Here is a 22,068-nt window from a genome sequence, read left to right on the forward strand (position 1 = left end):
CTCTTTTTAATATACGTTTTGATCAAAATTTTTAGTATTAAACATAAATGTTAAAAACTTTTATAAATTAATTTTGAATGTTTGTTATAAAAGTAATTCAAATCTCAGATAATACTTTATTTGTATATTTAGTCATAAGTAAAAATGATAATTTGTTTAATAATCTGTTATGGTATATTCTAATTCAAAATTTAAAAATTCACAATAACACATTGTCAAATTGGTGACGGCTAGTATTTTTAAACTATTTAACTACCAGCTCTTATAATAACAGTGTTAGTTTCATATTAGAGTTAAACAAAAAGTGTGATGTGGTGTATTAATTCTATTCATCATCAAGTAAATTGATTATATGGGCTATTAAGTAATGTGTATAAAACTAAGAAATAAATTAGAAATTCTTATAATTACTTTGTTAAACTAAATTTTGGTTTTGTAGAAGTGTAAAACTATAAAAAAACAATTATAAAATAAACAACAAAACACATTTTAAAATAAAATTATTTTTTATTAACTACAAGATTAAAAATAACCACAGTTTAGGTTACAAAAGTCTTAAAAATCAACATAGCTCCACTAAAATTATCTAACAAAAAAGTATTTGGATTAACTTTTAAGTCATAAAAAAAATTAAAATCAATTTAATGAATAAAACTTATTACTTTTTTAATCATAACTATATTAAAAATGCAAATCACATAAAATATTAATTTTTATTTGCTTTAAAATTTTCTAATGGACTATAGATTACTCAGATGCAGCACTAATACACAAATATTACAAACACAATGTTCTTTTTAATATTTAAGTAAATCAAATTAAAACAAGACTAGCATATTTTGAATTGAAAAATAAAGTACCAAAAAGCATAATTGATAAACAAAATATTACATCATGTATGACAAATTATTTCAAAATATGACTAATTCATATGAAAACGTTTTATTATTAATGTTCATATTCCTAAAAAACTAATGTTAAGCTTAGACTATAAAAAAAAACCTAATAAAAACTGATTAAAAAATAACAATGTTTAAAGATGAAAGATTTTTAACAAATCCACAGTATAATTAAATGAAGAATTTTAAGTCATTTTTAGTGAAGTATTCAGGCAAACATCTAAACAAGAAATTATTATTTTAAAAAACGCATGGTAGATTAGTTTTTTTTCTAAAACATTCATAGTAAACATATTCTATAAGCAACATAAACTAGCTTAAGCACTTCAAACAACATAACTAAAAAAAGAGTGATTTTCAAAATTAAAAACTTTTCCAATAGACAACAAAATGATTATTTGAGTTAACTAAATCATATCATAGGGCAACGTAAAAACGCACTAAAATCAACTTGATATGAAGTTTTGATCATAACAAATTGATAACTTATTGAAGGAGCATATGAAATCGCAAAAAAATTGATTTTTAAAACAAAGCAAAAATGAGGTAGTTGAAGTGTTAATATTTTTAGGCTTTTGTCAGTTCAATCAGTTCTTCTTTATTTTCATTTTCTTTTGATTTCCTGTTAAATTATTTTTGTTAAAAAAAATTCAAAAATATTAGTAGTAGCAAAGATATTTTTTAGCTTAAATAATTTATAGTTTATATAATGCTATGAAACTATAACTAAATATATTGTTAGAAATATTTATCATAATTTGTTTATAAAACCACATGTTAATTGCTTTAGAACTTTTAAACAGTTTTTAACAAATTATTATATTAGAATATAAAATAAAATAACAAAAAACTATTTATTATAAAACAGAGAAGTAAAAAGTAATCTTAATCTCAACCTATTTATATAAAATACCTTTAAAAGTTTTAAATTAAAAACTAACAGCAATAACCAAGTTTCTACAAAAATCAAAATACTTAATTATTGAAATTATTAACTTCATCAGTAATTTCAACAAAAAAAAAATTTGTTCTAGAAAATTCTTTTGTGCTTTAAACAAAAACAGTTTACAATGGATGGGGGCTTGATTTTGAAGCACAGCCTATTTAAATAAGTAGGAAATTATAGCCCTTTTTTTTTTTTTTCGTTTAAACTTAACTAAATTACATGTAGCAATTGTAAAAGAGTCTGGTTCCATTCAATGAAGACTTTTATTTTAAGTTTTAGCTGAAAGTTGTTTACTTTGTTTCAAAATACTTTTCAAAACACTATACTAGGGGTCGGCAGCCTTTTATAAGTCGCGGGCCAATTTTCACATAAAAAATTGCTCGCGGGCCGCATTTATTAGAAAAAAGTCTTTGCGGGCCGCAGTTTTACTGGAAAAACATCTAATAACCAATAAAAAAAAATACTATTATAAACCAAAAATTTGGTAAATTAAGTAATGAAAGAGCACGACTAATGAGTTTTTACTAAATTAAGAGCACGATTGCAAGCTTTTATCACAAAAATTTTTGTTTGTATTGTTTTTAAAAAGTTTATTTTTAGATAAAAATTACCTCGCGGGCCGCAGTTTGCCGACCCCTGCACTATACCTACACACTGTAACTCTTAAAATTCAGTAAACAGTTCAAACAGTAAGTACAATATTTAGTGTGCTAACATGTTTTTTTAGTTATTAATTATTGAAAAACTAAAATTTATGTTAGCTTTAAAAAGAATATCATATTTTATAGAATAAGTTTACAGGAAACTAAAAACTAAATTGATTCTGATGACTAGATAATAAAACAAAGAACGAAATAATAAACATTATAAAACAAATTTCGATTGTTAAATTACTTCCTGAAGTAGTACAGTGAAACAACGTAAATATTTTCGACCTTATCTTAAACCCATAGCTAAAACTAAAAACAATTTTTTTCTTGAATAGCGAAAAATAATAATTAAGTTAATTATTTTAAAATAAAAGTGTGTTTGTATTGAAAAACCTAACGCCACCTAAAAAAAAAAACAAATGAACTTTCTTGTTTTAACAAGTATCTACTTCAACTCAAATACTACTAGTTCGTTTTAAAACAACACACAGAAGTTTTTTATAACCAAAAAATATATATGAAAAAATAAAAAAGGATTTTATCTTTAAAATTAAGCATTTTTTTAAGAATGCAAGTTATAGTTTTGCAAAATATGATATTCGTGTATAAAAACTTAAAGTTTTAATGTTTGGATGTAAATAAATTAAAATGACTGTCAATAGTTCTTAAATAACAGAATAGTTTTAATAAAAACTGTGTTACATCGCTGAAAATACTTTAATTAAAATACTGTAAAAGTTTGTGTTAAACGTGTTTCATAACACATTTAAATAGGTTAAATATTTGACCATGGTTTAAATTCAAAGTTTTAAGTTTTCGATCCATATCGAAATAAAAAAAGTAACATTACTTAGTGTATTCTATTTACAGTTCATTTTTTAAAATACTCCAAAAAAAAATAGAAACTTACAAATATAAAGTGTTTCCTACTAAGAAAACTAATTAAAAAACTTATACATTTAAAATTACTACAATTGTTTAAACATCAAAAGAAGGTAAAATTAAAAGAATAAACTGCCTTTTTGTTTGTTTATAAAAAAGTTGATTTGAAAAGTTTAAAAATAATTTTGTTGTGTAAATATAATTCTTAAAGATTATCAATTAATTCAAACAATAAAGCATTTGGAGTGTTCACAATCGACAAATATTTTCGTTGTAATCAGATCTTTTTGTTTTAAAACTTTATTCTTTAAGCTCTTTTACATGTTAAAAAAGGTTTCCAAGTATGTATTTAAAAACATTTTTCAACTTTTAAAGCCCTAGTTTTTTTTTTTGCATGACAACCTTTTAGAGCTTTAAAACTAAAGAAAATTTGATAGGCTTTTAAAAATATAAAGCAACAAAAATAATACAAAAAAGTAAAAGTTCAAAAAACTACTTTTTTAAGTGTCGAAATATTGTGTAAAAAATTTAACGATATTTGTAATCAAGTATACTTTCAAGAATACTTTAAAGTAAATAAAAGCACAACAGTAAATTCTATTTTCACTTTTAAAAAGTTCATATTCAAAAAATTACATCATATTTTTTATAAGGAAGTTACTCATTGAAGGTGTTAAAAAGTATTTAAAAGCTGAAGTAGTATAAATGAGTTTTAACAGTAAAAAATTCAAATCATAATACAAGCAGTAAAAAAATTAATCCGTTTATTTATGCTTCAAAATTATTATAAAACTTTTTCAGATCTTATATATATTTTTTAGGTATACGAAAACATTTTCATAAACTTTAGACAGACAACAACATAAACAGCTGTCTTTGATAATTTCAAAAGAAAACCGCTTAAGTGTATATATAACTCTAGTTGAAACACTTAAACATTGTATTAACATTGTTGATTATTATTTATGGTAAGTATTAACCAAAGTTCAGCCTAATAAAATATCGAAGTGTTTAAAGCACAACAATAAACCTATGATTTTTAAACTTTACACTGATTTAATAAACTAGAAATTGTTGTTCAATCTATGTAATTTACAAGTCATTTGATCCCATAACATTACAATTTTGAACTAGAAAAGATGCTAAAAACTTTTATCTATAAGGTAACAATGTAAAAATAAACTCTTCAAGCAGTGTTAGCCCTTATAACTAATCTATAACTATTAACTCTATAGTTTACTAGCAATCCTGATTTCATTTAAAAAATAATATCTGCTTTCATATTTAAACTTTTTTCCAACAAACCACAACTCATTTTAAAATACAATTATTAAAACTAATTTAAACAAAAAACAAAAACTCACACTTGATTGTTTCTCTTCTTTCCGTGCTTCTTACCGACCAAACGAAGCGTGAAGAACACAATCACCAAGGCAACCACTAACGCCTCGTTGATGTATGCCAACACAATGGGGTTTTCCCCTATGAAGAAACCAATTAGCAGAGGGACGACCATCTCGCCCACGCTGCTACCCACCATGATGATGGATGCTGCTCTGTGATTGGTTGGAATGTTTTCGGATGAAATAATGTTGATTATAATTACCAAGTAAGTTTAATTGTTTGCTCAATAACAACGTTTAATATATTTCTTTAGATTTCTTTTCTGATGTGAAATATTTAAGTTCAATATAAAAAAATATTGGTCGGAATTATATTAATGTAAATTTTTTACTGAAATAATCTAAAACGGGTTGGAACATTTTTTGCCTAAAATGTTTTTGAAAAAGTTTTAAAATGTTTTAAATATGTTACGGCTGTAAAGAAGATATTTTTTCATTTACAATTTTTTAGAATTTTCAAAGTTTACTTAAGACTGTCTCCTTCTACATTTTTTATCAATTTCTTTTTAACTTCCAGAAATTATTCTGCATTTCTAAAATAATTTTTTTTTTAATTTTTAAGAAATCTTATTTCCTAGGAAATTTATAGAAAAAGTCGGTGAAATATATAACAGATTTTCTTTATTTCCAATACATAAAAAAGACTATCTAGCACAAAAAAGTGGTTTACCCCCCATGTTTAGATTAAAAATAGTAAGCTCAGTAAACAATTAAACTAATAGATAATTAAATTACAAAATTACTTTTATGAGACCAGCTTGTTTACTTACAACAAAGTGAAAGATTCATTTTCAAACACTTTTGCAAAAATCTGAAATTTTATGAAGCAAATTGGCTACAAAAACACAATCTATCAAATACTTTAATTTACGTTAACATTTGCATTATTTCAAAGCAGACCTGGCTAACGAAATTCAGCAAACAAACTTACCTTCCATTGAAATCTATGTACTGGTCGCCCCACAAAATCCCTGCCGAAAATATGCTGGCAATTCCAAGACCGTAAACGGCCACAATCACCCATATCAAGTAAGGGTAAGCCCCTGCAAAGCGCGGGTAAAACAGCAAGCAGGTCGATGAAATTGTTGCTATCAGCAAGTTCATTGTCATAATATCTGTTCAGAGTTTATAACGAAGTTGTTTAAAACAATTAGTTAAATTTATTAAGTAGAAAGCAATAGAAGCAAATAAATGGAAAAACAAAAACATATATGCTATTTAATCTGTTACAAAGTTTATTTACATATCATTTAAAACTTAAAAACAAAAGGTTTTTATTATTGTAAAAACAAGTTATAATAAATTTTATATATAAGCTGCCCTAAATAGAAAGTTGAAAATATTTCTGTAGAAAAATGCAAGCTAGAGGGAGAAAAAAAAGACTTAATTTTAAATCTATTTACTTCTACTGATTTTAACCGTTTTCAATACGTTCTCAATTAAATTTAATTAAAACAACAAAAAGATAAAACTTTTATTTATTTCAGCTAGTCTGTTTTTTTTAATAAACATAAAAAGTTATTCTTCAATTAAGCAAAATAAAATCTTCTACAATATTATGATAACGGTAGATTTTCAAAAAACACTTTTTTCTAAGCTGACTATAAGTCAAAAGTTAAACGTTATCATTATTTTAAACTATAAGAAAATCTTTTTGTGTATACTTGAAATTTTAAGTAAAGTTTATTAGTTATTGATCTCAAAAAGCAAATGTATAAAAATTCAACATTGAAACACAACAAACTTTTTTGTGACAATTTAACGGACAATGGTATGGCCAGGGCCAGACCCAACGCGATATTCGCCCAGAAAACGGTGTTCAGCATCGAGCCCTGGTACTTGCTCATCGGTGATTCACTGTGGGTCGTCACCATCGTGTATATGAACGTGCCGAATCCCACTTCAACGCCCACGTACAAAAAGTAGAAGATGAACAGCAGCACTAGTATGGTGCATCTGACATTAAGTAACTTCTTTTAGAAAATGTTACTTAAAAACATTATAGAAGTTATTTCAACAAATATTGATAACTTTTTTTTAATAAATTCAATCTTTTACTTATTTTGCTACATAAAATTTTGTTGTGGTAATTATCATTTTTTGTATTCACTTTAATGTTGACTCTGTCAACATTTTTTGCTATTGTTGTTTTTTAAGCGTCGTTTCAATGTAATTTACTAGAAAATATGTAATTGTTTTAATTACTTATAACCAAATCACATAAAAACTGATGGCAGTCAAACAGAAAATAATATACATTTCCGAAAATAAATTAAATTACTTAAAAAATAAAAACTTATACAATGACTGAGTATCATTAAATTAGTTTTCATTATCTTATGAGTAGCATATTCTTAAAATCTAAAAGAAATTTTTTAATGACCACAAAACAACTAATGTGGATTAATAAGATATACAAACTTTATAGATGAAGAACTAAGGTTAACACTTTTTAGCAAAAAATTTAGTTTTTTAAATAAATATAACACTTATTCAATTTAAGTATAATTTAATACCAAATATCTACAATACACTTTTTTCTGAGTTAAAGACTACATAACTTTTTGAAACTTATAGGAAAAGTGCCAAAAAGCATATTTTTAAGCATATATAAAGTAACTAACTACAAATAAACAGGCATAAACTATTATACTAAACAGTTTAAAATAATACGTGTATATACATTATATATAAAGTTTTTGTAATATTATTTACAGATTTTGTAAAAATTCATTATACATGAAGTTCTAGCATCTTAGTTTATAACTTAATTACAATGTGCAGTCTCAACAAGAACTGGTATTATCAATAGAAAATTTTTATTTTTTTCTTATACTAGAAAATTTATAATAAAAAAGAAGTACACTTAACGTAATTTAGAACTGAATTTTACTTTATTCGTCTCTTAATTTAACTTTACTACAAAATTTAGATTTCTTAGACTAAAGAAGGGGTGGGCTACTTTTCTAGTTGGTGGGCTAAATAATAAAAAAAAATTTGGAATTTTCTTGATCTTTAAAAAATTGTAAAATAAAAACTAAAAAAAAAATAAGTGAAACTGTAAAAATTTAATCATTAAATAAAAACTTCTGCGTGCTTAAAAAAAAAGTTAAAATGAACATTTAAAAAATTATTTCTATTAAATAGACTAATCATATTTTGTTTGCACAAGATGTATTAAAGCTAAAAACTATGTCTAAAAGGAAATTTAGTTTAATATAAAAACTTTTTTGATTTGTGTTACAAAATTTATTCCTAAAAAGTTTTATAACATTCTTCATTAAAAAAGTAATGCATCATTATCTAGCAGATTTTAAGACGTTTAATGGTTACCGTTATATTAATGGTTTGAATATTATATGTAATAATATAAAAGTTTATTGCAAACAAAATACAAAATAGAAGTACTTTTCGGACACGCTCTTCAGTATTTTATCGTGTCAAAACAAGCTGAAATAATAATTTACTGATAAAAACTAATAAAACTAAGTATTTAAGAAAACAAATTAAATTTAACACAATAGTAATAATTAACAAATTAAGGCAATCGTTTAATCAGAAATAATATAAATGTAACACAACTTTACTAATCAACTAATTTAAGTTCAACGAATTAAACAAAATGGTCGAATAAACAAATTTCTTTTGTTTACAGAGATCTGGCTTTAAGCTTAAAATGTATATAGCTTCTAAAGTTTTTAAGTGAAATTCATTACGAGCAACTGATATTATTTTGAAGTTATCCACTTTATAGTTTTCGACACACTTAGGATTAGTAATCAGGTGTTGGCCAATCGCTGAACTACTATTTAGTTTTTTCAAATCATCAAATAATTTGATGATTTGAAAAAAAAAAAAAAACTAAATAGCTAGTTTAGCGATTGGCCAACACCTGATTACTAATCCTAAGTGTGTCGAAAACTATAAAGTGGATAACTTCAAAATAATATCAGTTGCTCGTAATGAATTTCACCTAAAAACTTTAGAAGCTATATAGATTTTAAGCTTAAAGCCAGATCTCTGTAAACAAAAGAAATTTGTTTATTCGACCATTTTGTTTAATTCGTTGAACTTAAATTAGTTGATTAGTAAAGTTGTGTTACATTTATATTATTTATGATTAAACGATTGCCTTAATTTGTTAATTATTACTATTGTGTTAAATTTAATTTGTTTTCTTAAATACTTAGTTTTATTAGTTTTTATCAGTAAATAATTATTTCAGCTTGTTTTGACACGATAAAATACTGAAGAGCGTGTCCGAAAAGTACTTCTATTTTGTATTTTGTTTGCAATAAACTTTAATGTATAAAAATTGTGATTTTTATAATGGAAAAACCATTATTTCAAAATAATATAAAAAATATATATATAACATTTAAATCATTATATGTATAACAACTACACAGGGTAAATACTCAAATTATGAACAAACCTGAATTGTTTATCTTTTTTTTTATCATCCTTACTAACTTCCAGTTTTTCCTTTTTTTTATCAGAAGATATTTCATCAACTTCGTTGCAAATGTAAATGTACCAAAAACACAGTGATACAAACACTGCTGTGAAGGCACAGATAAAATATGCCCACGCCACATCGGGTAAGCTAGAAGATTGTACTTCAATTGAAGATGAATCTGGAAAGTTAGTGAAGTGAAATAACTAACAAGTATAGATGTTCTTAGAAAAAAATAATCAATATAAAAACAGAGCTGCTTATATTTGGATATTGTAAAAAATGTTAAAATATTATATTTAATGATTGCCTCAGAGAGTTCTTAAATCAATAGGATGGGAAAAACCTGTAAAGAGCTCTGTAACAGGGTAAAAAGGTTAATAAGTAATATAAAACAATGATTCAAACAATTAAAGAGATATGTTACACAGGAGCAAGGGTTTCCAAAGTTTTTTGGATAAATTTCTTTCAGGTTTTCTAAATTTCTTCCTTGATTTCAAAAGTACAAGTTTAAGGGTCTACATTTAGTATAAAATTCAGTTTAAGGTAAAAAAAATGTATCAAACAGTATAATAGCTATTGAAAGTTACTGTTGAAATATTTTAAATGTGTTTTTAATTTCATTTTTTAATGTTGAAAAAATTATCTATATTTCAGATTTTTGTGCCAAATCGAAATTTTATTACTTTAAAAGTAAAAATTTAAAAAATTCTCGGCTTTTTTATGATTTTTAGTTACTTTTTTCAAGTGTCAATGTTTTTTTAATTTCTCAAATTTCAGGTTTTTTCAGGCTAAATTTTCAATTCTTAGGTTTTTCCACAATTTTAAAGTTTTTTGCAATCTCTATAGTAGTTAAAATAAAGTAAAAAACTTAAAAAATGTTTCGCATTATAGCTTATGATAAAGTAATAAGATAAATAGTTTTAAGTACATTTGATAAAATATCAGCTTAGTAAACTAATTTATTGATTTAAAAAAGAAAAATATTAAGAAATATTCATAATCAACTCATATGAATAACGTAAAAAAGTTTTAAGCACATAAGCAACAAGAAGTTGTGCATGTGTTTGGTTTAGTGAAACTTAAACACATGCAGTTAATTTGATAGAGATAACTTATTTAAAGAAAAATTTTGATAAAAAACTTTTTTGATTAAGAGTAGCAGGGTCACCAAAAGTTTTTTTTCCAGGTTTTCTTGATTTTCTTCAGGTGTTTTAAATTACAAGTTATTTGGTTAATCTTTTATTTAGAATAAATATTTAGGTAAAAAATTGCTTTTAATGTTATTAAAATATTGTAAAGATACTTTGGCTTCTTTAAATGTGTTTTTAATAAACAAAAATGATACACAAAGAAAAATTCATAAGAGATAAATTTTTCATACCTAGTCAAAATTTAATAATTTTTCTTCAAAAAATTCTTTAAATTTCCACGTTTTTCCTGGTTTTTTGGTAACCCTGAGAAGAGTTAGTACAAAAAAATAGTTATAATAGAAATACATCTTTATTGTTAAAACTAAAGACTTTGTTCTTATTTTTTAATGAGTAAAACTACTCAAAGTAGGTTGGCTACTGGTTTTTAAGAAATTCCACAAGGTTTTCTGAATTTCTTTCAGTTTTTTGAAAGTACATGTTATTGGGTCTATTTTTAGTTTAAAATTAAATTTAAGGTAAAAAAATTTGTGAAGTAGTATAACATCTTGAAAAAATACTGTAGAGCTATTTTATATGTTTTTTTTTAATAATAAAATTTTGATGATAACATAAACTTTTGTCTAAATGATAGATTTTCAGTTTAAAATCTTAATTGTATTGTACTTATCATGTAAAAATTGTTTATAATTCCAATTTTTTTTGCAAATTTTGCTAAAATTCTGGGTGTTCAAAGTTTTTTTTTCAAAAATTCTGAAATTCCTAGCTTCTCAAGGTTTCTAGGTATTCTTGCCACCCTCTTAAAACACTTGCAGTTAAAGATCAGGCATACATAAATTTAAAACAACAAACTTGAATTCGCAGTAGAATTATCACCAACTGCAGAAGAATTGCTTTCAGCTGAAGTTGATTTAATAAAAGGTTCAGCAAACACAGGGCCGACTGAAAAGATGAAGTGCGCAAACTGCATGTAAGGAGCTGATTTTTCACCCCACAGTTCCAATATAAGCACGTTTCCGACTGTAAGAATGTTAAGTTTTGAAATTTAGAATTAGAAAGTGTAGAAACTGTGATCTTTCTACATTGGAAATTCATAAAAGCAAGCAATGAGAAAAAAAAAATTCAAAGATAATTTTTTAAAATTCAAATACCTGTATCTAGTATTCCCATAGAAAATCCAATAGTGGCAAACATAACAGCCATCAAAGCAGAATACAAAAAAGGAATCAATGCATTTCCAACTGCCGTCATAATTAATGAACAAAACAGCAACAAATAGTTGTTCATTTTCCTGTAAAGTTATTTAAAAAGTTTAAATGTTTGTAAAACAAAATAAATAAAATGTTTAATAATAGATTATTTTTACAAAAAAAATGGTTACTTATGAATTTTTTACAAACTACTACTTAAAAAATATAGATTTTTAAATCGTAGTATTTAAATAAATAGATAAAAATAAATTGTTATAAAAAAGTTTTGTTTCAAGAGCAAGTAAAACTAAGAAACTTTAAAATTACAACTTTACAACGTACAACATTCAAAAACAACTAACTCATTGAGAAATCCACCAGCAAGAGAACCACACATGTACCCAACTCCCCTAGCAGGCAGTATGAAAGACAAGTCATCTATGTTTAAATTAAGATTTATTGCAAGAGTGGGTAAGGTTGGCCCCAAGCAAGATACTGATGATCCCTGTGGTATAAAAAAGTTTGTTATAAAAAATTATGTACAGCACTTTTAGTGAATATAATACAATTTGAATTTGGAATCCTATTCTGAACTAGTGAAATATATACTTCATTGTGTTTTCTTGCTTCAAAAGTTTTCCATTAAAATTTGAACAACAAGCTTGTACTTGCTGACCTTTCAGATGTTTTTTTTACTTTAAATCAACTTAAGCAATTATAACAAAGTTCTGATTTTTTGTAACAAACGAATTGAAATTTCTCTCAAGTTGGTTCAAAATACACAGTACTTGTTCACTCCTTTTTCGAATAAATCTTTTTATTGCAAGTTTTCTTCGAGATTTTGTTCAAGTTTTAAACTATAATTTTTCAAAACTAAAAGACATGCAAATACTTGTTTTAATATTGTAAGTCATGCCATCAAAATATAGTTTCTAGTAAATAGGTAAAGCAACTAAAAACGTTACCCACCTAGTCAAAATATACAGAGTTGCCACTGATTTTTGGCAAATTTTCTACAGGTTTTTAAAAATTTTTTGAGGTTTTTTAAGGTATTTGTTTTAGGGTCTAATTTTAGTTTAAAGTAAAGTTTAAGGTAAGAAACTGTGTAAAATAGTATAAAAACATTGAAGGAGAATGTTAAGCTACTTCAAATGTGTTTTTTATTAAAAATTTGTTGATGATGAAAAAAAAATGTTTCTATATGGTAGATTTTTTGTGTCAAATCAATATTTTTCTATTTAATTGAAAAGTTATTTTAAATTCCAGGTTTTTCCAGGTTTCCAGGTAAAGTGGCAATCCTGTATACACTTTAATTTAAGTTTTTGACTTTTAAAAACTTATTAGTTAAACATTTTTTAATACTTTGTAGTAGTTGTATAAAGCTAAATAAAAATAAAATTTTTGTGTGCCTACTTACTTAGGAAAACTTTGATTTAATCATTTGCTTTATTTTTAAATTTCTACAAGGTTTACCTGCAAAACACAATAATGTAATTCAAAATTTTAGTTACAAAAACTAAGCTTTTTAACGTACTAAAACTCATAATTCACTAAAAAGTTGTAAACAAATATGAGTTTTTGATAAACTACACAGATAAAAATCAAAATAAGTTTGATCAATTTCCTTTTGTTTGGAGATCAAATATAACTAAAATAACTTTACAAGAGTTTCAAATTATCTGCACAAAACTAAAAAAATAAATGTATAACTCTATAAAGTAATTTAAAAAAATATAAATTAAAACTCACCAATGAAAAGAACGCAGCACAAAGAGCAAATGTCTTAAAATATTTAAATGATAGTTCACTTTCAGTACACATCTAAAAATATTCAAATTTTTGAGTAAGAAAATAATAAACTTTTATACTTTAATACAATACTAGGTTTAATTTTCTAAAACAATAGTTTTACTATTCTGTTTACAGAGTAGATTAGGGTTGGGCAACGTTAAGTTATTGACAGGCCCAATCAAGAAAAATTTCCTTTTTTACAGGTCAGAATATTTCGAGTATCTACCGAATTCAACCTGATCCTTGTTTAGATCTGAATCCTATTTTGAAAGTATTATCTGGATCTGGCAAAGTACTAATTTTAAATAAAGATCATGATCCAACTGAAAACTAAATTCAAAAAGATTTAGATCCAGAAGGATGCTTATGATTGGGTATTTAAGAATTTTGAATCGATTTAACAATTACTAAATTAGGTAAGATCATCAAATTACCTAAGTAAACATATTGTTCTTAAATAAATTGAAAAAGGAATACTCCAACTGACTTGAAACAGAACAAAATACTAGAACAGAATGATGTTATTAACACTACACAAAAATAAAAAACTATTTTTAAAACCGTTTTTAGGGTCAAAGTCTTACAGTTGGGTTTTGTAAAAATTATTAAAAAAAGGTTTTGTACAAACTTTTTAATATCTTCATTAGCTAGCCAGATTTCACATAAATTTTGAAAATGCTTAGCCAGTAGTATGTTGTCCACCCCTAGATAGAGTAGATTTATTAAGTAGGTAAAAGAAAATTATAATAGTTCAAGTAAATATAAACTAAAGCTAAGACTTTGAGCATTATTATGAGTTTAAATTAAGGGGAAAAGGAGGGGGGGTAAACACCCTTTTTTGGTTTTTGATCTTATTTTATATAGTTTTAACTAACCTACAAAATGATTTTTACATATTTAAAAAATTCTAAATAATTTTTGAGATATAGCCTGTCAAAGTCAGAGGCAACAATAGGATCCTTATGGGAGGCGCAAACTAAAAAGGCAAATAATAAGAAATCACTAAAAATTTATCTACTCCTATGTTTTTTGAGATAACTACCTCAAATTTTCAGCAAATGTTCCTTGATATATTTAAACAATTCTGTCAGAAACAATTTTTAAAAAATTAAAAAATAATAAAATTATACAAAAAACAAACAAAAAAAACAGTTTTTTTTAGTTTTTTTGTTATAATTTCTTTTTTTTTTAATTTTTCAAATTCTGTTTCAACAGAATATTTTAAATATTGCAAGGAACATTTCCTGAAAATTTGAGGTAGTTATCTCAAAAAACGTAGGAGGAGATAGATTTTTAGTGATTTCTAATTATTTGCCATTTTAGTTTGTGCATCCCATAAGGATCCTATTGTTGCCTCTGACTTTGACTGGCTATATCTCAAAAAATATTTAGAACTTTTTAAATATGTAAAAAATCATTTTGTAGCTTAGTTGAAACTATATAAAATAAGATCAAAAACCAAAAAAGGGTGTTTACCCCCCCTATGCCCTTAATCAGTTTAAACATTATACACACCAGGGACATAGCTAGCTCAAAAAAGTTACAAATTTGCAAAAATTAAAACATCTGAAATAATAAAGTCCTAGCGGGAACATAGCAATTTAAACTACCTCAAATGTTATTGAATTTAATCTGAAAATATGCAGTTATGGTAATACATCAAAAAAGGAATGCTGAAGTACGAGTGATAACTGTATACAAGGCAATTTATTTTGCTCCACACCCCCTATGACTCTTTATGTCATTTGTGTAAACCCAGAAAATATCATTAAAAATAAGTATAAAAAAATGACAATTTAACTCAAAAACATTTATATTGTATTCAAAATCAAACATTTAACGTAGTCAATAGTAACACTAAGTTATGCAAGTTTTTGTAACATAAAATTGTATGATTTTGATTTTTGAAGCTACAGCTTCCAATAGGTTTAATTTTGCATTGTAGCTTTTTGACAAAACAAAGCTTTAACGTGCTAAATGTTACAATTTTGATGTATTTAATTTGTTAAATATTTACAACACTAAAAATTTTTTTTGCACATAAGTATATGTTTCTGTAGATTTGCAGAAACGTACCAAACTACGTACCTGACACACTAAAAGTATATATGCATTATATTATCTGCTACTATGGTTTATTTATTCAAACAAATATAAGTATAACCATTTCAACCCTAAATTGTTCAAATAAATATACTATACACTATTGTATTAGTTTTCTTTTCAGTCATAAATATTCCTAATGCATGTTTTGTTTAGTTGTGTAGCTTACTTAGATTTAAAACAAATCAAATAATAAACTTTGAAATACCTAACCAGAATCAATATTTATTTTAATTGCATTTTTACTTTTGTAATAAGGCAAAAATATTAAGGGAATTTTATACTACTTTAAACAAAAAAAAAATCAATTTTATAGTAATATTTTAAGAGATATAAAGGAAAAAAGTTTAATAAAATAAAAACTTTCTAACAGATTGGTTAAACATATTGAAAATCTAAATGGTATGTATTCACAAAATAATACTTTGTGAACTAACAAGCCTTTAAAACCAAAGTCCAGTAAGTTAAATCAAATTAAAGACAGTTTTAGTTGAGAATACATGCAGAGCATTTTAAAATTTTCAAGTATATTCTGACCCAGCTAAAAATAAAAAAGAATTAACTACACAGTTCAGTATAAATAAAAACTATTTTGAAAAATAAATAACAGTTCAATTTAAACTATTTTTCCAATAATTCCAATTACTCCCCAGAAAACGTTTATTGTTGCAAGGGGTAGAGTTTGAGACTGATGTTTTTTTACCATAAAATAATAAAAAATATTGTACTGTTTAATTTTTAAGGTTACATTAAAACCAAAGAAGTAATAAGTTTCAAATTTACTAAAAAACTCAATAACTATATGCCATTGCTACAACTTTTTCATACAATTTTAAGATAAAGTAATATATAAAACAAGACATTAACAAAATTGAGTGTGTGCAAAAAATTTTACCTGGTTGATATGTAGTCGTTATAACATATCTCATTCATCATATAATGATAGATTGATTAAACTTGGATTGAGGTCTCTATAGTATAGAAGATGGGAATTGAAATTATTTATGCTATACAAATTTATTAATGGCAAATATAAGGTTTTTTTCAGTCAATATTTTATTTTTTCTCTTAATAAATATCAATTAGGAGGAAAAACAATAAAACAATGCGTAAAAATAATTTTAACAACAGTCAGTGGCAAGGTTCATTTTTCAAAGACCAGAGACTATGTGGAACAAATTACTACAGGATGTAGTATTGTGTGAGAGGGTGGAACATTTCAGAGTAAAAATTAAAAAAAAAATTTTAAATAGTATAAATATCAGTAAAATTCAGTAACCTTACAAAAAAATAATACAGAAAATAAAATTACTAAATATTTGTATAATATTTATCTCATTTAAATAAGCTACCAATTTCTTCATTTTTTCTACTTGTAGTATTAATTAGTATTATTTACCTACTCCTCACCCTTGACAGAGTATTAATTTAATTTTATTATTTTTGTACAACAAATTTTGTAAGTCTTAAGTTATTGACTTTTATATCTATCAAATAAGTTTAAACTTTATAACGAGTTTTATAGTTTTAACTATGCTTGATGTTTATTTTTTGTTGAATATAAATGATTTTATTTTCGTTATTCTCATTGTGTGTCTTGTTGAAGTGGCTCAGGTTTTGATGCCTGTGTCCAACGTTGCACAATAAACAATCTAATAATATTAATAAGTAAATATTTAATAAACTGTTGAATGTAGATTGTTGTTCAGCATATTTCAAAAGAAAAATTAAGCAAATACTTTAGCTTCAACTTAGGTTATTACCCTACACAGCTTTTAATAAAACAAAAAAATTTACCAGAGAGAGAAAGAAAGTATTCAGTGTTGCTATATTAACTATTGACTACTTTCGTATCTACTGAATGATTTTAAAATATTTTATTATTTTAATTATTATTATTTTAAAACAGGAATAATATAATCACCAAACATAATCTATAATTATTTATTTGTCGAAAAAAAGTTCCGTTTTTAAGTTTTTCATTAAATTGTTTTTAAAATGATTTATAATTGTCTTAAATAAAGTAAACCATATGCATACTGTATAGTGGTATAGATATAATATGACTATGAAAGTTATTGAAATTATTTAAACTATCTTAATTCAGTTCGATATTTATTTGCTGTACCTCTTGCAAAAATATCTAGAAAAATGTGAGTACATTTTAAAATTTTTTAATAAAACCTTAACTAAACACAATAAAAAATTCAACGCTCAAATATTTCAGTCAAAGGACCTGGTGCATAGAAACATCTTCGGTCATCGAGCTACACAACAACTACTTAATTTATCTTTTTCTGTTATAAAAAAAACTAAAAACAACAATTTTTAGCATTAAGAATTCGCATATTACAATAACAAAATATAAGAAGAAAAAAATATGTTTATAAAACTTAACACAATATGACATTTTACTTAGAATAGCTTGTCATTGAAAATTGTAAGTACAGTAACCTCTCTTTTTGTTTTCGCACATTGTGTCTACAGAAAAAATGCGTAAAGATGCGAGAGATCGTTAAAATACGAGAGGTACCAAATATACTTACTATAATGGCTGTTTTTTGATATTGCTTCTAGTTAAAAGCAGACTGGGAACTTTCCCACTTTTAACAATTTGTTTACTTTATTTATAAATATGAAAACAAAAGATAAAACTATACATATACTAAAAAATAGGTTTAAAATATATCTAAAATAATAAGTAATTTTATCTCTATTATATTTAAATGTCACTTATTTGATACTTAACATTCATTTTCTATACTACTTAGCAAATTCAATTTATAATAAAGCATTTGGTTACAATTAAAAAATGGTGTGGTGTCTATATTAAAATTTGTGTTGCTTTATTCATATATAGTGCAAGAGTGCTGTATTATTTTTTTGTGTTTATAACTCTCATAATTTCATTATACTTCCATTATTTAACACAGTCATATTTCTTTCAGAATTTTTATTTAATCTCTATTGCTAACATAATTAATCTATATGTTTCTCAATTATTCAAGGAACATAAGTTTACTAAGTCTAAAGATATAGAGAGGTGAGATAACATTTAACAACATATTTTAAATTAAAAATATACAACAAACCTAACTTGTGCAAAACTAAAAAAAAAGAAAATTTTAATTTTTTTATTTTTAAAGAATTCTAAAATGCGTAACTAAACGAGAGTGCGTAACGTCACGAGTGCGTAAAGATGCGAGAGGTTACTGTAAAAGGTAATATAGTTCTAAAATAACTAGTTTACTATAACAGTAGCTATGGCTTATCGATTTATTTTATTTTTGTTTATAACTGCAAACAAATACCAAGCCTATTTATTATACTATATCAAAACAAAAAAAAGCGAAACAATACCAGAAGTTGTTTACTATATAAAAACTAATTAAAAAAGAGTAAGCACAAAACAAGTTAAGATTTTTCCATTTTTTAACAGTAATTTTCATTTGGTAGTTTAACTATTTAAAGCATATATATCGAAATTTTTGTAAATGTACCTAAATAAAAAGTAATTTACTATCTAACTGAATATACGTAATATGTTATAGTACTTGTTACAGTCTAGACTGGATAAATGTTTTCCGAACTTAACTATTATACCTAACAGGGACTATTCCTAGGTGTAGCAACTATCGGTTTAATCTTAAAACTTGTGATAATAATAACTTGTTGGAGTCTATCTACACTTTAATCCTTAAGTTTTTTATTTTTGTAAATCTTTCAGATTGACTTGCCATACAATATGAGCCTGATCCAATCAAATATTTGCTATACTAGTCAAAATTTTACTATATCCTGATCTGATATTGGTTTATGTCCATATCTATAACTGTTTGGTGAGAAAAAACGTTTTATTTAAGTATTGTCGAATGATTATGTACTTCGTGTTAATTTTAAAAGTACTTGTGAAATTAAATGGTAGAAGGAAATGTGCAAATTTATACATAAAAACTCCTAGCTCATATTTAAACAGGTATTTAACATTTAGTATTATTTTTGTTGTTTAATTTTTTACACTTTCATCGTTCTTTTTGTAGTTAAGACACCTAAAAAAGTTTTTTATACGTACATTGACTTCATTGAGTCTATTTTCTTTTGTTCTACCCCAGCATAATAGATCGTAATCTTATGGGATTTAAAAATAATGAGATAAAAATTATATACAAAGCGTATTCTTTCAAAAAGTATACTGTTTTATAAAGTACACCAGTTGTCTTAGTAACTTTATTTTAATGTTCTGATTATCTAACATTGTTATCCATCATAATACCCAAGTATTTGTATTTTTAGATATGTAACACAAATAAGATATGATCCAGCTAACCCTGATCAATTACTATTGTTAGCAACTAATTAAAAAATTAAATTCTGTACAAACAAACACTAAGGTTTGAAAAGAGTATACACAATTAATAAACTAACAATAAAATACTGGGAAAATTGTAATTAATTAATGTATGTATGTTTAGTAGTTTCAACTAAATGTACTGCTATATTTGAATGCACTCAAGAATTAAAACCTTCAGAAATATTTACAACGACTGAAACTGTTTATTATTTAGATTTATTCAAGCACTAACGACGTCTTTGACCGAAACTAAGTTTGCATAATAGAGTCTTGAAAAAATAATATGACTATAACTGTTTCAGCTTCATAAAAACAAGCCTGATGTACTAAAATTTTACTTTTAATAAAACTTTGTACGAGTTGATGTATGATTTTATTTCAAATAAAAAATAGGCGAAATTCTAATGGAGCCTAAGCTTGGACTGTCGTCTGGAGTGAGACAAGTTGAAATGAAAGTTGGAGCATACCAACTACGTCATCAGACCACAACCTTAAAGTAGACTGAGAGTGAGACCTGGGTTTACTTTTTTTAACTTTTCAGTAACACGCAACCGAAATACTTGCACTTCATGGTAGAACATGTAAAACGTTTTCAGAGTGTTTTTCAGTTACTTTAATTTGATTTAATGTTTCATAAACTTTAAAGACTTAACTCAAACTTTATATTATTATTTATAGCAAAATAAAAATAATTCTAACAGTAAGAAAGTACAAAAAACAATATGAAAAAAGTTTAATAAAGTAACAGGGTTTAGTAGAAATATATTTATTGTGGTATATTGTTCTAATGACTAAAGATGAAAAATTATATGATTTCATTAGCACGAAAATAACACGTTGAAAAAAAAGATCAAGTTGAACACTTATATTTATAAAAGCACTTAACTAAAATTTATCTTAATGATTTGCTAGACTTAATTGATCAGTTTACACAAAAAAAATATTTTAATTACTAATACACATAACATTGTTAAAAACTTACATACTCTTTTAAATGTAATTATACTATTTCACTTTAACTCAGCAACAAAACTCAAACACAATGAGATCACCCTAACTTAAACTGTGTAAAACAACAGAATGCATAAAAAAAAACTTGTCTAATTGCCTAACTTCTTTCCTAACTTCTACTTCAGATCGATTCTGCTCAGTAAATCGCCCAGCTCGTTGAAGTACTCGTACAGGGCCAGCGTTCCGAACGCCTGCGAATCCACCAGCACCGTCACCGTCTTCCGCAGGAGCGGCGTTTTCAGGTGCGTGAAGCTGTGCGTCACGCACACTATGACGTCATCCTTGTCCGGCTGCGGCTCCTGCCGGGTGCTTGCGCCGACGTAGGTGGCCTTGCTGAAGTGGTAGCCGTCCTTCTCTAAGAACAGCTCGAGGAAGGAGTCGCGCATGAATAGCGACGAGTCGAAGCATTTTTCCTTCTTCCACAGAAACCGGTCGTTTTTCAGCTCGTTGTGGCTGTCCAGTTTCACCACAAAGTTGAAGTAGCTGTCAGAGCAGTTTATCTCCGGTATTTCCACGAACACGTTCTTGCAAAATAGCAAATAGTTGTAGCAAGCCCTGATCGTGCTCACCTCGCTCTGCTTGATGCCCTTGAACTCGTCCAGGCTCTTCGGGTCGGCGCCCTCGAGTGGCACGCCCTGCTTGGCCAGCTTCTTCGCGTACACCTCGTTGTTCTTGGACTCTTTCATCCTTGCCACTTCGTAATGGCGGTAAAATTTCGGTTCCGGGTCGCTGGTCAATTGCGTGCAGCAGACGAACCTGTCAGGGGTCCACAGGCACCGCTTGCCTGACGCAAACTCGTAGTCGCCCTCCCACAACAGGTACACCTGCTTGGTAACTTCTTTACTAGGGTCGTGGAAGATGGGGTGGAAGGTCCTGTTGAGCTGGCGGTGCTGAGGGTCGAAAAGGCCGTTGTGCGGCGGGTAGATGGAGGTTATCGATATGTTCAAGGCGTTGCAGATGCAGGGCAGGGTGAGTGCGTTGGCTGCGAAACCGCTTCTGACCAGGCTCCTGGCCACCTCAAACCTCGATATAGACTTGTTCAGTTTGGGGAAGAAGTCGTGGATGCCTTCAGAGGACTTGCCGTACCAAACCGCTACCTGGTACTGAAGCATGGAGGCGTGCTTCTGGCTTCCGTACAGCCCTATGGACACCGCGTTAAACAGCGACGAGCCACCCTTGTCGGTCACGACGGCCGTGAGGTAGTCCATGTTGAACTTGGCCAGCGTCGCGTTGGA

General features: G+C 26.5%; 1 protein-coding gene across 1 annotated transcript; it reads right to left on the bottom strand.

The window, feature by feature from the left end:
• Nucleotides 1-1,331: 1,331 nt before the first annotated feature.
• On the bottom strand, nucleotides 1,332-13,398 carry LOC145839047 (solute carrier family 60 member 1-like). Its single transcript, XM_082946659.1, has 9 exons — nucleotides 13,327-13,398; nucleotides 11,940-12,082; nucleotides 11,539-11,678; nucleotides 11,240-11,407; nucleotides 9,216-9,417; nucleotides 6,525-6,736; nucleotides 5,712-5,895; nucleotides 4,742-4,933; nucleotides 1,332-1,521 (listed from the first exon to the last, which is right to left on the bottom strand). Exons 1-9 carry the CDS (start codon nucleotides 13,396-13,398, stop codon nucleotides 1,467-1,469), a joined length of 1,368 nt encoding a protein of 455 aa, XP_082802785.1. The 3' UTR covers nucleotides 1,332-1,466.
• Between the last annotated feature and the right edge of the window lie 8,670 nt (nucleotides 13,399-22,068).

This window comes from Thalia democratica, chromosome 6 (genome assembly GCF_965202585.1).
Source record: "Thalia democratica chromosome 6, ktThaDemo2.hap1.1, whole genome shotgun sequence".
Classification (NCBI taxonomy): Eukaryota; Metazoa; Chordata; class Thaliacea; order Salpida; family Salpidae; genus Thalia; species Thalia democratica.